At 36.2% G+C, this 16398-nt stretch overlaps 1 protein-coding gene across 2 annotated transcripts in view; it reads left to right on the top strand.

Moving 5' to 3' along the window:
* PTPRQ (protein tyrosine phosphatase receptor type Q) overlaps positions 1-15767 on the top strand; it is a gene marked incomplete at both ends in the record, with an annotated part of 256731 nt that extends 240964 nt beyond the window's left edge. For both annotated transcript variants that reach the window (XM_080706359.1, XM_080706358.1), the window contains 6 exons: positions 2306-2440; positions 2630-2755; positions 3213-3361; positions 9363-9498; positions 15137-15260; positions 15730-15767. In XM_080706359.1, the coding sequence (XP_080562485.1) occupies positions 2306-2440; positions 2630-2755; positions 3213-3361; positions 9363-9498; positions 15137-15260; positions 15730-15767 (708 nt within the window). The remainder of the gene's footprint in view (positions 1-2305; positions 2441-2629; positions 2756-3212; positions 3362-9362; positions 9499-15136; positions 15261-15729) is intronic.
* Between the last annotated feature and the right edge of the window lie 631 nt (positions 15768-16398).

Here is a 16398-nt window from a genome sequence, read left to right as displayed (position 1 = left end):
CCATACACATCAAGCATGAAGGTGGGATAAACAGCCACATTCAACCCTGCCAGTTCCAGATCTTTCCCTCTCCCTCCTCCCTACAACCAGCAACTTGAATTCATAACATCAAAGAGAAGACCCAGTACCCCTCCTTTGGGAAGTTAACTGTTACATCCTAAGGCACAACTTCTCATTTCTTAAAGCTTCAACTCCAGAATCCCAGCTTCCTCTCAACATGCCTCTTGGTGATATCAAAGTCTACAGGGAATATGGATTCATGCTCTGTCCACATTTTCTTGACCTCTTTCAATAACATGTCCTCTGCTTAGCTTCCTCACTGTGTTCAGCACGTAGACCATATCACCGCCAATAGCTTCTCCATAATCCTAATGGTGGAATTTCTGCTATTATTTCAGAATTACCTGACTCTGATAATCCCTAACCCTGCTCTCACCTACAGTTCACTAATCCTTTTGTATTTTTAGTTTTGTCCATTCCAAATAGGTCTTCCTATTTGGAATGAATAAAGTCTAGTTTTTCTAGACTTGCTCAGTTTTTCTTTTGGTTGTTGTTGTTGTTGTTGTTGTTGTTGTTGTTGTGTGTGTGTGTGTGTGTGTGTGTGTGTGTGTGTGTGTGTGCACTAGGGATTGAACCCAGAGGCATTCTACCTCTAAGCTAATGCCCCAGCCAAGTTCTATTTATTTAGAAACAGGGTATCACTACGTTCCAGAGGGCCTCACTAAGTTGTCTAGACTGGCTTTGAACCTGTGATCTTCCTGTCTCAGCCTCCCAAGTACTGGGATTACAAGCGGGCACCACCACGCCTGGCTCCTTGCTCAGTTTTTTATTGATTGATTGATTGATTTTGGTGGTACTGGGGTTCCTGGAAGCCCTTCTACCTCTGGGCTGCACTCCCAGACCTATTTTATGCTTTTTTATTGGGAAACAGGGTCTCTTAAGCCAGCGTGGCTGACTTTGAACCTGCGCGATCCTCCTGTCTCCACCTCCCAAGTGAGGGGATTACAAGGATGCACCAACACGCCCAGCCTTGCTCAGTTTTTAAATGCCCATTTGTCTTGTTTCCTTTATTGATTATGCCATTTTCTCTTGAATTTTCTTCTATTAGACTTTATTCATTGGTAAAGAAATAGAGATTAAATTTAGTTCAAGTTTAGTTCTACAAAACTCTGTGGCATCCTCTCTGTGCCATTTAAACTCGGTGCCACTCATGCATCCAGGATCCCTCTTCTGATCTCTTGTAAACTCCTCCACTCACCGGTGACACCTGTCCTGCATTTTCACTGTCTGATGGCCTTTTCATTATTGTATAAAAAGAGAAGCAGTTAAAAGGTTTCCTACGTGTGCCCATACACTCAACTTTCCTCTGTGTATGGGTGAGTTGTCCTATCTCCTAGTCATAGCCAATCCCTCGCCTCTCCAGACATTGAGAAATTTTCACTCTCTTCTGTCCAGCAGACAAACATATTGTAATTTCTTCCATCTGAAAAAAATAAACTTGATGTCCCAGCTCAATTCAGCTACTTCCCCATTCTCCTGTGTCCCACCTACCCTAAAAGCCCCCTGAAGAATTGCCTCTAGTGATCTTCAGTTCCTTTTTTTTTTTCTTATCTATTCAGCCCACTCAAGGTAGGCTTTGGTGTAAGGCAAACACAACACTGACACTATTTTCATGTTCACTGATGAACTACTCAAAACATGACATCAAGTGTCAGTTCCTACTTGATCTGATGTCTTGGCAGCTCTGACTCCTCCTCTTAGTCTCCTTGGTTCTCTTTCATCTACTCTTCCTCCAAGGATTAACATGATCTAGAGCTCAGTCCTTACATTTACTCTCTCTTTCTAAATGCATATCCTTGGTGAGCTCATCTATTCCCATGACTTTAAAGTAAGACCTAGGTACTGAGTTCTTTTATATTTCTTTCTACTTTTAACTTTTTTCAAATTCCAAACTCATATACCTATTTGCTATTATGACATTTCCACCTGCGTGTGCAATACCTATATCAAGTTGAGTATGACCAATGTGAATTCTTGGTTTTCTTTACATAACTACTCATTCTGAAATCTTCTTTGGTTTTTTTTTTTGAAATTCTTATTTATTTCTCATACCCAATACCCAATCTATAAGGCTAAAAGTAAATGTTAGCAATTTTTAGTCAAAGATTATTTAGTATTCAAAAATGTATCTTTTTAAAAATATTAGATCATTTCATAACTGGTATATTTTTAGGAATTGATAAAAACTTAAAAATAACTTATCAATGTAAATATTGATGCATTGTACTTAATTATTTCTTTCTAGGGCTACTTGTGTCCAAATGAATTTATTGCTACTCAAGGTCCTTTGCCAGGAACAGTTGGAGATTTTTGGAGAATGGTGTGGGAAACCAGAGCAAAAACATTAGTAATGCTTACACAGTGTTTTGAAAAAGGGCGGGTAAGTTAAATGATAATTTTTTCACAAAGTGTTATTTTACAGTTATATGTGTCAGTATTCAGGTGAGTACTGTAGATCATCAATAACTTAGATATCTAGGAAGCAGCTTAGACCTAGTGGCAATGACAATATAACAATGACTCTTAATATAACTATGACGCTGTGATTGGTGATTTTCTCTGAGTGTAGATCCGTTGCCATCAGTACTGGCCAGAGGACAACAAACCAGTGACGGTCTTTGGAGATATAGTGATCACAAAGCTAATGGAGGATGTTCAAATAGATTGGACCATCCGGGATCTGAAAATTGAAAGGGTAAGAGAAAATGGGTGGGAACGTGGCATAAAATATGTATGATCTAAATGTCTAAAGTAAGGCCGGGCATGGTGGTATGCATGTAATCCCAGCATTCGGGAGGCAGAGACCAGATGATCATGGTTCGTGGACAGCCTCAGCCACTTAGGCCCTGTTTCAAAATAAAGACTAAAAAATAGGGCTGGGGATGTAGCTTGGAGATAAAATGCCCTTGACTTCCATCCACCCTACCACACACAAAAAAAGTCTAAGATACAATTAATTTCTAGAGCGATCCCTTGCAAGGGCACTTTTATATTTATTTATATATTTAACAATGCTCTTCCAATTATTTTCTAACTAGAGTTTTTACATTGATATATGACTTCAGTATCTTTGTCAATGCATTTAATTCCAAAAGCTGAGACATGTAGCACTTAAATAATTATGTTTTTCACAAATCTGTTACTTTATTTAGCATGGGGACTACATGACAGTTCGACAGTGTAATTTTACTGGTTGGCCTGAACATGGGGTTCCTGAAAACAGTACCCCCCTAATTCACTTTGTGAAGTTGGTTCGAGCAAGCAGAGCACATGACACCACACCTATGATTGTTCACTGCAGGTAAGAATTATGCTTATAGAACAATCTGTTAATGCTGGGAAAAAGCTTAAACCCTAAAGTCCACTTTTTATTATCATGACAGCAGGTATTTTTTTAAAAAGAAATTAATTACATTCATAATTAGTTAATTCTATGACTTCCGGGAAGATGGTGACTGAGAAAAGCGGGGCTTAAGAGCCCCGCTAACAACTAATCTCCATTACCACAAAATCAGCGCCTTTCATAGCCAGAAAACACCATCACCAGAGAAACAAAAAAATCACCAGGCTCCAGAGAGGAAGGAGACTCAGAACAAAGCTCAGAGTCACAGAGGAGATACACCGGCCTCACGCCCGAGGACGCACAGCAGCGCCTTACTGCCGGCGGCAGCGGCGAGTTCACTAGACGGCTACAGCGAGCCGAGGTGAACCGCTGCGGAACTACCGGGCGGGATTTTTCGGCGCAGGAAGCATCTAAAGCTCCCAGTGGCTGAGCTCAGCACATGCTGCAGGGACTCAGAGCGGAGCTCAAAACCAGAGAACAAATACGCCAGCCTCAGGGCCGAGGGTGTGGTAGCGGCGCCATATTGCCACCGGCGGCAGCAGCAGCGAATTCACCGAGTCCACTACAGCTCGATCTGCGTACTCAACAACAGTGAGTCAAATTGTGGGCCCCAGAGGAGATATCCCAGTACTGCACTCCGAGGGACTTGACCCAGTGGGGGAGTGGCGGTGGAGGAGATATCACACCATAGGAGAACGCCCAACCTAGCACCCCCATAGTCTACAGCAGCCTCTATCGACTCCCTGGTCTGAAACTCTGTGATACAACCCAGAAAAGGAGTAGTGGAGTCTGAGATACCACAGACTCGAGATCCAGAGCACCTTAAGTGAAGTCATAGTGACCCAAGGGAAGAACCCAGAGAAGGCACAAACTTCTGAAATCATGGGAAAGAGGAACAACAATGGAGCAATGAATGCCCACAACCCCACAACATCAGAACCCAATAAAACAGAAATTCAGAGATTTCTAGAAGATCAAATCAGGAAAATAACTGTAGAAATCATAGAGGTGTTTCGAAAAGAATTCAGAGAGAGCCAAAAAGAGATAGAGGATGCAATTAATGAAGTAAAGGCCTCAATTCAAAGTACAAACAACTGATTAGACCACATGGAGAATAGAATCTTGCTCTTAGAAGATGATCAATCCAAAAATGAACGCAAAGTTTCTAATCTAGGAAAAAATATCCGACAGCAGGAATCTGATATTGAAGAAATATGGGCCCATTTTAAGAGAGCTAACCTAAGAATAATTGGAATAGAGGAGGGAAAAGAAAGCGAAACCAAAGGGATCAACAATCTCTTCAAGGAAGTAATAGCAGAAAATTTTCCAAACATAGAGCAAGAGGTTGATACACAGGTCCAGGAAACTTATAGAACTCCCTTTAGACGGGATCGGAGAAGAGGATCCCCACGCCACATAATTGTCAAAATGATCAATGTGGAAGCCAAGCAGAGAATCTTAAAGGCAACAAAAAGAAAGGGCCAAGTGACATTCAGAGGCAAACCAAGTAGAATCACTCCAGACTTCCCAAACCAAGTCATGAGAGCCAGAAGGGCTTGGAGTAACATATTCCAAACTCTGAAAGAAAACAACTTCCAGCCAAAAATTTCCTACCCAGCAAAACTTTCTATCAAATTAGATGGAGAAATAAGAAGCTTCCATGACAAACAGAAACTGAAGGAATTTATGTCTTCAAAACCAGCGCTAGAGAAAATACTCAAAGAGATTAACTACAAAGAAGAAATATGTAACACACACCAGAACCAGAGAAACAAGATTTTCCATCCAACAGACAACTAAGATTAGTTATTGGTGGAGATTCATTACTTATGTTAGTCTTTTACCTATCTCTAAATTGTATTGTTTGCTTTTATTGTTTTTATTTTTAGGAATTCTAGTTGGAATATTAATATACCTTCAGATATAGAATTTAGAAATATTTTATCCCATCCAATCAGTAACATTTAACTCTGTTTACATTGTCTTTGGATATACAATATTTTTTTAGGGAGTTTGTATACTCTTCTGTTGCCTGTGCCATTGAAATCATATCCAAGAAATCACTGCCAATTTCAATGTTGTGAGGTTTTATGACCCAGATTTTCTTCTAAAAGTTCATAGTCTTAAGATCTATATTTAGGTATTTTATCTATTTTGAGTTAATATTTGTATATGGTGTTAGGTAAGGGTCCAATTTTATTCTTTTTCATGTAATTATTATTTTTCAACAATATTTAGTTAAAAGATTATTATTTCCCCCACCAAATGTTCATGGAAACCTTGTCAAAAATAACTTGACAATATATGAAAGAATTTAGCTCTAGGCTTTTATTTAACTCCAATGGTTTATATATCTGCCTTTAGAACAGTACTATACTGTTTCAATTATTGTAGCTTTATATGGTTTGAAATTAGAAAATATATATCTTCTAGCTTTGTTCTTTTTCACGATCGTTTTGGGTATCTAGAGTCCATATTCCATATTAGGATAGATTTTTTTCTGAAAAATAAATATATAAATATATGATAGTTTCACCTAAAAAAAAAAGAAAAAAATATTCTCTGGTAAGAAAGAAAGCAAAAAGAAATATTGAAATGTTATCTTTAAGTCATCAAAAGCTTGGTATCAGACAAATGAAACTGTTATGTGAGATTATCATTTTTAATTTTGGATAAATTGCTATAATACTAGTTGTCAACCACTAAGCCAAGCATGGGAAGGAGGGATGGGGAGGGAATGGGGTGGGGATCAGGTGGGGGCTGGCTGGGCGATGTGTGCATGTATGTCTACAAAAGTTTGTATCCCACTATGATGTATGAATACTGTGAACCAATAAAAAATTAAAAAAATATATATATAATTAGTTAATACTTAAGTATTAACTAATTTTTAAGTAATTAAGTAGAATGCGAAGTAATTTATTAAGTATTATTAAGTATAATTAAGTAATGCTTAAGTATTAATTAAAACATTAATTAATACTTAATCTACATTAAGGATATTAATGTAGATTCATTCCAGCTGAAGTTTTTAAATATTTCACTGGTTATGACAAATCAGGATATAGCCTTCTAAAAGTTGAAATTGCAAAAATATAATGAATCTAAAAGAAAGGAAAAATATATACATGTGTAAGAATATTCCTAAATTATGGACTAGATTATGCACTTCAAATGTCTTTGAAATATTTAAAATTATAACAGATCACTTATGTATGTATGTGTTTTTCTGAAGTAAGTATTTTATAATTTTTATTACTGGTCTTTTATTATTTCAGTTCCTATTTAGCATACTGTCATAATTTAAACATTATTTGGAGAAAATTTCTAGGTTTCCAAATTATAAGTCAAAAAATGAATTTTAAAATAAAATCAAATTAAATGATTAGTTCAAATACGGTTTCAGATTTTTATAAAACTGTAGCTGCTCAATTTTTTTTACTAAGCCTTTAACACGGCTATCAGACTATGAATATAAATTGACATTTTCTCCTCTTTATTTTAATTGGCATTTATTTTTTTAGGAATAAAACTCAAGTCTGTTTCAATTTTTTCTAGATACATGAGTATGATTTAAGTTTTTGAACATAATATATCTTAATTCAATCTCAACTTCAGTGTTTTTCACAATTGGAGTTTGGAGATTAGAGGAAAATTGAATGATAATATAACATATTAGGATCTCACTTACAAAAGATACTAAATAAATTCACAGACACAGGAAGTAGTATAGTTATCAGAGAAGGAGAGATAGGGAATTATCATTTTACAGAACTTCTGTTTTTGGATGATGAAAAAGTTCTGGAACCATACAGCACTGATGGTTGCACAACACTGTATATATTATTAATGCCGCTTAATTGCATATTTAAAAGTTGTTAAAATGGTAAATTTTATTTATTTTTAACACAATGAAAATATTTTAAGTTAATACATTTTAATAGATTTTTTTCTGACATAACACTATAATTAAAGTGGTTGAATATGTAAGAAAAGAGAAATCTATCCAATTATTAAAACCTATATTTAAAAGAAAAAGTATGCAACTTAAATGGTTATATATTTTTCATGAGTATTTGACCTTTTAATTCAAAATACTGAATGACTAAGTTTCTTATGTCCAAAATAGAACTCTTAATTCCATCTCCAAACTCCTCCCCGTTGTCCCAGTCTTTGAAAACTACAAGTCCTTTCTGCTTGGTGCTTATGCCCTGAAGTCATCCTTGACACTCCTTTCCCTCATCCACATTCCCTTCCCTCCAACACCCAGGCACCTAGCATGTGCCCCTCTCCGCTGAACTCCCTTGTCCCTGCTCACTTGCTCTTCTTAGAACATGGGCTCACTCAGATCTGGTCTTATTCTCCAGCCTCAGGCTCCCGTGATCCTCGGGGAGACTTACCTGGTCTGCTCCCTAATGTTAAGCAAGTCTCTTTTCAGATATTACATTATCAGAAAAGCTTTGTCTGATGACTTTAATGAGTCATGCCATCTCCTATTGCCTTAACCTGATTTCTATTTCTTCATAGCACTTATTACCACTAAGCACATACTTTATATTTGTGTACTCACTGCCCTCTTCCCCTGATGCCTAAAAGAGTCTCTCTGTCTCTGTCTCTGTCTCTGTCTCGAGTGAAAAGACCCGTGTTATTATTTTTCATTATGATGCAGCAGAAATACTATATATGAATTAAATATTTGACATTTTTAATATTCAGCATTTCTAAATGGATGGAACTTGAAAATGTCATGCTAGATAAGCCAGACTCAGAAAATTGAGAGCCGCATATTTTTTTCTCAACCTAGAGGGGGAAAAAAGGGGAAAATAAAGAGACTGTAAAAATTAGGAGAGAGACCAGTAATGTAGTAGAAGGGAAGAGAAAAGACAAAGGAGATGGAAAGGGGTGGTATAAGAAAAGAAACAGCCTAATGTGATGGCACACACTTGTAATCCCATCCTTGGAAGGCTGAGTCAGGAGGATCACAGGTTCATGGCCAACCTCAGCAACTTATGCCCTCTGCAACTTATTGAGACCCTGTTTGAAAATAAAGAATTAAAAAATAGAGCTGGGGGAGTAGCATGGGGGTAAAATGCCCTTGGGTTAAATCTCCCAACCACACACACAAAAAGTAAAGAAACAGACCTAATAATATTATGTACATATATGAATGTGGTATTATGACTGTTACTATCATGTGTAATGACAATGCACCAATAAAAATTTTAAAAATATTTAGTATTTCTATTGGTGAAGGTATGATCAATACCAGAAACTTCATAAATCTATATAAGCTTCATATATACATTTATGAAGTTTCTGGTAAATGGAGCTGGGATATAGCTCAGTGGAACAGCAGCTTGCCTAGCATGTATGACCAGTGCTCAATTCCCAGCACCATAAAAAAAAGAAAAATTAAATGATTTTTTAAAAAGTCTCCATGTTTCTCCAACTCTTCCCAAAATATTATGAGAGGATAGATTCAACTAGTTTAAAAAGTAGGAAAAAGAGCCGGGCGTGGTGGCATACACTTGTAATCCCAGCATTCAGAAGGCTGAGACTGGAGGATCGCGGTTCACGGACAGCCTCAGCTACTTAGTGAGGCCCTCTGTGATGCAGTGAAATCCTGTTTCAAAATAAAGAATAAAAAAATAGGGCAGGGGGTGTAGCTCGGAGGTCGAATGCCCCTGGGTTCCATCTCCAGACCCGCAAAATAAATAAATAAATAAATCAATAAAAATAAAAAGTAGAAAAAAGTATTTGATACGGTTTAAATATCATTTTGTTATGTCTAAACAGTTTTGGTAACCACCAAATACCAGAGAGACTCCAAAGAAGATCTGCCTTCTTATAAACAAAGGACTGTTTAGAATTGATTGCTGTCATGGCTGATTATCTTTGTCACCATCAACAAAAATGACCCTTTGATGAATTATTTTGATGTAATTTTATCTTGCTGCAGTGCTGGAGTTGGAAGAACTGGGGTTTTTATTGCTCTGGACCATTTAACACAACATATAAATGACCATGACTTTGTGGATATATATGGCCTAGTAGCTGAACTAAGAAGTGAAAGAATGTGCATGGTGCAGAACCTGGTAAGATTCCTCAGCCTATGTCATTCCTTGGTGTCAGCTCTAGAATTTCTACATGGGAGGATTTTAGTGCAGCGATTTGCTTGGAATGGGCCTGTGACTGTGTTTGTGTAGCAAGAACTCTTTCCCTACATTATTACCTCTTGGGGAGGGCAGCTGGTAGACAGCATGGGAGAACTAAAGTCACCCCAAGTAGTAGTATTATTCATCCTAACTTGTTGTACTAATAAGCACGTAGAAAATATTCATAAAATCGATTAAAATTTATCATTTAGCAACTTTGGGAGGCTTACAATGTAAATTCAAATCAACTTCTTTTATAAATATGCTAAAAGTTGTCATTGGAAAATAGCATAAAATACTGACTTCTATGACTTGCTAAAAACTTCATTGTCCAAATTATCTCTTTTGAATACTAGTACTAATAATAATTATTGTAGCATATTATCAACTAGGAATTTTCTCTTTATTATTTTGGTTTGAAGGCAAATAATTATAAAGTAGACATTTTTTCATTAAGAAAACTCAGTATAATGGTAATAAGACTAATAAGCCTCTACTGAGTGTCCAGTAGGCTCCAATTACAATATTAGATGATTTATATATATTATATTATTTAGGCCTGGTTTAATCCTTTATTTATAAATAAAGACCAATAAAGTTAATCAACAGATTAGGTATTATTAGAAGCAGATGATCCAAGATTGTAAGTGATATTCTGACGTAATATTGTTAGTGAGTGTCAGATCCAAAATTCATACCCTAGTCTAACTAAAATATACAATATATTCCTATTTGTGTCTTTTGATTGGATTTGACATGCTATACAAATACAGAGATTTTCTTGCTGTAAATACAGAGACTTCTCTCATAGTATTTTCTAAAGTATACCCTAAAAAAGGTATAAGGAAACAGGATTTTCACTAAAATAACTATGGGAATGAAATTAAACTGATGTTTAAACATGTAATTTCTTAAAGACTTTAGGATAATGTGCATTGAGAATAACAAATCCAAAGTCCCTAGATGCAACATTTTCCAAACATATATACTTGAGTATTGAATTAATACTCTTCAACCCTTTTGGACTCCAAACCTGTAATACCATGTCATGAGACATTAGTGCTCCAGGAAAATGCTGCGTTAGTCCAGGGACATCCAAACTTTTCAGGAAAATCTTTTAAGTATTCAACTCCAATACAAACATATTTATTTTAAAATTATAGATTATAAAATGGTATAAATTATAGATAGATTTTATAATGGTGTAAATTATTAAATATAAAATTAAAAACTTAAACATTTTGAGATAAAGGTCAAATAATCAACATTTTGAAAACTTTGCTAATTACTATGACTTCTTAATATCATTAGATATTTTCAAAGAGGAAATACACCTAGGACAAGATAGTCTCTTTTTTGTTATTTTTTGTTTTTGTTTTTAGTTTTTAAATAGTATTTTAAATTAGCATTTTTTAAAAGTGACCTTTTTTTTTAGATATGATTGTTAACGCTGTTATTTTTGCCTCCTGATAGGCCTATCAAAAGGTTGTCTAGAGGTACAAAGAATCCCAAACCTGTCATTTGGGCTTGCATGTTGAACATTAATTTCAGTCCAGTCTTTCAAAGTTGCTTCATTTCTGTTGATTACTTAGGCAAAACTAGGTAATGTAATCCATGTGGATTCCCTCATATGCTTAAAGAAAACAATAAATGATGTACCATTATTTGTTCAGTTTGCTTTAGCAATGACATATGACATGTGACCAGGGACAGCTTCATAGATACACAACCTGTGTGGCCTCCCAGGTCCTCCCTCTCAAAAGCATCCCGCATTTGTTTTAGGTGTACTTCATTGCCTTCGTGGTTTTTGTTGTTGTTATCGTTGTACTGGGGTTCCTGGAAACCTTTCGACCTCCGGCTAAACTCCCAGACCTATTTTATATTTTTATTTGGAAACAGGGTCTCTTAAGCCAGCGAGGCTGGCTTCGAACCTACGCGATCCTCCTGTCTCTGCCTCCCAAGCTCAGGGATTATAAGCGTGCGCCACCACGCCTGGCTGCCTTCGTGATTTTAGAGGAAAGGGCTTTCACTTTCACTTGTAGTAGGCCCCACAAATTAGGTAGCTGGTCTTTATTCAAGGGTTTTATGAGAGCTTCAGTATCAATCCAACTATTAACCATTATTGAAATTTAATTTGCTTCTTAATTTTACTTAAAAATAAAGAAAAAAAAATCTAGCCCGGTGTGGTAGCGCACGCTTGTAATCCCCGCACTTGGAAGGCGGAGATGGAGGATCATGCAGGTTCGAAGCCAGCCGCGCTTCGATATGGCTGTTTCCATATAAAAAAAAGTATAAAAAATCGGTTGGGAGTGTAACCCGGAGGTAGAAGGGTTTCCAGGAACCCCAGTATGACCACCACCAAAAAAAAAAAAAAAAAAAGCTAGCCATTTTCTCTCTTGTCTTGAGGGATATATATTAGGGATTAGTACTTTCAAGAAAATTAATGCTTGGCTCTCTTGTTTAAGATAGACGTAGGATTTAGTCAATCTTCAGATAATAAAAGTTGAAACAATTTGTCATGCTTTGCATTTTTGTGGAGCTAAACTTTGTAGTGTGTTCTAGGATACTTATTAAGTTAGGTGTGGTGGCACATACCTGTAAGCCAAGACTTGGGGGGCTGAGACAGAAGAATTGCAGGTTCAAAGCAAGCCTCCTCAACTTAATGAGACCCTGATTCAAAAATAAAAAGTGAAATAGGGTTGGATGGTATAGCTCTGTAGTAGAGCACCCTTAGGTTCAGCCCCCAGTACCAAAACCAACCAACCAACAAAACAAAACAAAAAAAGAATACCTATTATAATTTTACCCAGTTGAATACTTGATTTGTGTTATAAACATCATACATTATGCCTATTTAAGCAGCTAAAGCTAAATATTTCAGGTTCTTGGCAAGGGTATAGAAAAGCCAGGTTTTTGAAGTCAGAGAACTAAATTCAGAATCTGATTGCCAGCTCTGAGACTTACCTAAGTAAACTCTCTGAGCTATTTTTCCTTCATGAGAAGTTAACAATTTTCACAAGTTTTTTGTCAGTATTTTTTTTTAAAAAGTATCGAAGCACCATTCATGGCACCCAGTTCATGGTAAGTGTACAGCAGGATTATGCTGGATCTCTCTTTGCTAAAAGGCAGATATTCTGCGACTCTTTAATCAGTCTCCGCTCCCCGGTATGCTTTTACTATCTTTTACTCCTGTTGAAAAAAGAAAAAAAAGACTGTGGTGTGGCTCTGGTCCTTGCAAATAAGCACTGCCTGGCACAAAGGAGGTTGCTTATTTTCTCCTGACATGCTAGGGACTGATTTCCATTTCTATGAAGAAAGCTCACATCTCAGCACGCATGGTAGCCATGGGCTAGAGTGGGGCGGCGGGGACCTCAGCAATGTCCTGCCACTACAAGACTCCACAGGAGGATGGCCCATAGCCAAGAGGGAGCTTTTTAACTCAAAAATCAGTTCAAATTTGAAAAGCCTGCCTGAGAGAGTACCCTGCAGTGAGATAATATCCTAAAATACTATTGGTGCTGTGAATAAAGGTTAATCTGGCTTAGTCCCATTGCTGTTCACTAGTCTCCTGGAAAACATATAGTATAAGAAAAAAAACAGTAACTACATATAGTAGGATGCCTGGTTTGTTGTTTGTTTTTTCTTTTGCCATGCATTTTACATATGTTAAGTCCTTTAAGTCCTTCAAATCTCACAAAATAGATTTTGTGATCCTCCAGATGAGGACATTGAGCATCAGAAGAGTTTAATTCGTAAGGTAATGTGGCTACCTAGAGTAGCAACTGGGGCTGAACTCTTCTCATTACACCACGCAGCCTTCTTGGCACTAGCGTACAATGGCAGATGGACCTTGGAACCTGCGGAAGCTCAGCTTACTCTGCTGGCAGAATCCATACCCCTCATTCTTTCCAGCGGAGGAAATGTGATCTGGGCAGTCAGAAGTTTCATAGAGCAAATGTGGCTTCAAATTCGAATTTGCTTTTTTTATAAAAAAAAAATCAGAATTTATTGTTAAATGACTTTCAAAGAAATCATTTCATATCAGTATACTTTTATCAGTCCTGTTACCATTCATTGTGTGATATATATTTGAAAATACTCTTTTGGAATTACCTTGAGATGTAATTTACTAGCAATTCCAGTAGCATCATTATTACTTTATAATACTGCATTTCTTACCAAATTTGAATTTTGGTAATGGGATCCCCCGCTTTACTTACAAAACCTGACCCCTAGTGACTTTTGGAAGTTCTACAAATCACATCTGTCCTTAGATGATAAATATTGGCTAGCTGTAAGAGTTAAACAAAACCAAGCTAACAAACATTTGTTATGCAACTACTATGTACTGGGCACTGTTACAAGCAAAGGAAATATTACAGTTAATATGGCTGAGTTCTGCTCTCATGGAAGGGGAATTCCGGAAATGAGAAGCTAATGAAATAATTTTTAATTCTTGGAGAAATGGATATTTCTATTGCTAGTAATAACCAACAGTTTCTCAAGATAATTTTTTTTTTTTTTTTTTTTTTTTGCGGGTCTGGGGATGGAACCCAGGGGCATTCAACCTCCGAGCTACAGCCCCTGCCCTATTTTTTATTCTTTATTTTGAAACTGGGTCTCACTGAGTTGCAGAGGGCCTCACTAAGTAGCTGAGGCTGTCCGCAAACTGCGATCCTCTGGTCTCAGCCTCCCAAATGCTGGGATTACAAGCATGTGCCACCACGCCTGGCTTCTCAAGACAAATTTAATAGATGAATTCCAAAAGAGTTTTTAAGGTAGTGTAGCAATAGATATGACTATAACCCTTATACAATCACTTTTTAAGGATGTTTTATTTAAATCAATGGTCACTGTGTACATATAATCTTAAACGTTTGGTGATATTCCTTATACAAATAAGGATGATATCAAAATCAACATTTCTTAAGCCTTAACTACTTTTTGGAAAGTACAAACTCAGAAGTGATAATAGGTTATTGAACTACTGAATAAACTAAGAATCCAGATGGTGCTACCCATTCAGATGAAATGTGAGAAGGCCTTGCCCAGCACCTCGATATTTGGGTATTTGTATAGCAAACCACCTGGCATTTACAAATTGAGAAAAGATACTTGACGTTAAGTGAACCAAAGGTCCAAAGGATTAGCAGAATTATTAAGCATATTTCAGATGTAATTATGGCATGTAGTATGCTAACTCACAGATTTCAGAAATAAACATAGCATCTGCATTCTAAGAAGAAGTATTTATAAGAGAAATTATTTAATTATATCTAACAAGAAAACGGAAGCTCATAAACAAATTTAATAAGATCTACCGCATTTTCTAATCACAGCAATAATATACCAACACTTTGCATTTAATGAAAGTACTTAAAAAACCTGAAGCCACAGGAATCTAACAAAACTTATGTTTGAAATAGTAGAAATCACCTATACACTATGGTAAATTCTATCTTTAACTTAGCTATTTCACATTTATTAAATTCAATATTGCTTTTGGGGGATAACAGTATAACTTCTCTGGTAAGAATCCCCCTATCATTTGTTTAATTATTCTTCCTTTGGCGTCTAGGCCCAGTACATCTTCTTACACCAGTGCATTCTGGATCTCTTATCAAATAAAGGAAATAATCAGCCCATCTGTTTTGTTAACTATTCTGCACTGCAGAAGATGGACTCTCTGGATGCTATGGAAGGTAAACAGAGACCATATGTACCCAAATTACTAGCTTGTCATCTTTATTAGGAATGTTGATTTTATAAAAAGTTAAAAATGTTTTCTTACTACTTAACCTTTATTTTTATTATTTATTCACTTATTTCTTTACTATTTTATTTTAGTCTTAATAGTTTTATTGGTGCATTATATTCTCATTTCATAATGTAGTTCATAATTATAGTGACACACGCACACAGCACTTGGTGAGTTTTACCCTGGCTCCCTCTACCATACCCCTTTTCCCCATACAAAATATTGAGATTGGTATTGGTATCCTCACATTTGTTTTTGAAGCAAGATCAATGTGCTTATCAATTTCTTTATTTCTTTCTAAACCAAGTATGGTTACAGCCTATCCACCTGTACTGTTTTTTGCCATAAAACTCTTAAATCTTTTGAACTGTTAACTTCAGTACTCTCTTGTAAGATGTTATCTTATGTTATAGGTGATGTTGAACTCGAATGGGAAGAAACCACCATGTAAATATTCAGACCAAAGATTATAACTGGAAGATATAGTCAAACCCCAGGGGCCAAAATTACCCCATCATGCTTCGGAATTGAAATGTGCAACATTAAAGAAATGTTTATGCTTCCCATTTCATGAAGAGTTTTAGGAGATTGCTAACTCATGATAACTTGTTTTGTAAAGAATAAATATTATCCATTCAAAGTATTTTAAGAAAAGACATTCTTTAGGTTTTAGAAGTTCCCCATATTTTTGAATTAAGCCAAATATAAAATCATTATTATATTAGCATTAATGTTTCATTGTGAACTTTCCCTGTGTATTGGATTTGTTTTTTAACAAATGCTGTTACTGTTGATTTCAGTAGTGTTCTTTTGGCCTCCAGAGTGTTGATGTTTGTTGCGGATGACTTCCAGGACTGTCCTAATGATCTGTAATTCTATGTAGGCCCCTGTGTTTTGAATCCTCTGTTTTATGAGTGCTGAGATATCATCTCATGATCTTGAACAGCTGAACAGTAACCCCTGACACTGCAAGGATTACATAGCTTTATACAACACACAGTAGCTCTTTGGAGGAACTTAGGGCTCTTTAAATTGCATTATGATCTTCAGTTTGAAAAGAGAAAAAGAAAAGCAAAAAGTTC

The sequence above is a fragment of the Muscardinus avellanarius genome (assembly GCF_963383645.1).
Source record: "Muscardinus avellanarius genome assembly, chromosome: 11".
In the NCBI taxonomy this organism is placed as follows: Eukaryota; Metazoa; Chordata; class Mammalia; order Rodentia; family Gliridae; genus Muscardinus; species Muscardinus avellanarius.
This window is presented reverse-complemented; position numbering and strand designations above follow the sequence as displayed.